Source organism: Merops nubicus, unplaced genomic scaffold, assembly GCF_000691845.1.
Source record: "Merops nubicus isolate BGI_N331 unplaced genomic scaffold, ASM69184v1 scaffold18406, whole genome shotgun sequence".
NCBI lineage: Eukaryota > Metazoa > Chordata > Aves > Coraciiformes > Meropidae > Merops > Merops nubicus.
In genome coordinates, this window is record NW_008614558.1 from 2,256 (window position 1) to 2,956 (window position 701).

Below are 701 nucleotides of genomic sequence, written 5' to 3' on the forward strand. Positions count from 1 at the left end.
CCAGGCCCCTGCCTGTCCAGGTCTTGCTTAAATGGCAGCAGAGCCTTGTGGTGAATCAAGCTGGAAGCAGCCAGGGTGAACAACCTTCCACGAAGGAAACCCTCTGGGAACACCCTCCCCAGGGCCACAAAGGAGATCATTGCCACCCCTAGATCTCCCTGTGGCATCCTCACAGAGCAGGGGGTGTGCAGAGAGAACCACCCCAGAGGAAGGCAGTGGCCAGCCCCAGAACAAACTGCCCCCGGGGGTGCTTACGGGAGATAGACGTGAGGGTAGTTCTCCCACAGGCTCCGGGGGTTGGACACGTATCCTTCCTGCAAGAGACCAGAGGAGAGCCTTCAGCAGGGGGAGCAGGCACCACCTGCTGATGGTGGGACAGGACAGTGCTGCAGAGAAGCCAGGAACCAAGAGTGACCCCCAGTCATTGAATCAGTGAGGATGGAAAGACCTCCGAGGTCAAGTCCACCCATCAGCCCAACGCTACCACGACCCCTAAACCCCAAGGGCCACCTCCACACAGTTTTTGGAGCCCTCCAGAGCTGGGGACTCCAGCACCTCCCTGGGCAGCTTGGGCCAAGGCCTCACTGCTCTGCCAGGAGAGAAATTCTGCCTTAGATCCAATCAAACCTCCCCTGGGGCAACTTCAGCCCAGCTCCTCTCATCCTATCACTGGGAGAAGGGACCAACCCCCACCTCATTCC

At 59.3% G+C, this 701-nt stretch overlaps 1 protein-coding gene across 1 annotated transcript in view; it reads right to left on the reverse strand.

Moving 5' to 3' along the window:
• LOC103774851 (translocating chain-associated membrane protein 2-like) overlaps positions 1-701 on the reverse strand; it is a gene marked incomplete at both ends in the record, with an annotated part of 4,534 nt that overhangs the window by 1,981 nt on the left and 1,852 nt on the right. The window contains one exon of the mRNA XM_008942283.1: positions 256-314. Coding sequence (XP_008940531.1) covers positions 256-314 — 59 coding nt within the window. The remainder of the gene's footprint in view (positions 1-255; positions 315-701) is intronic.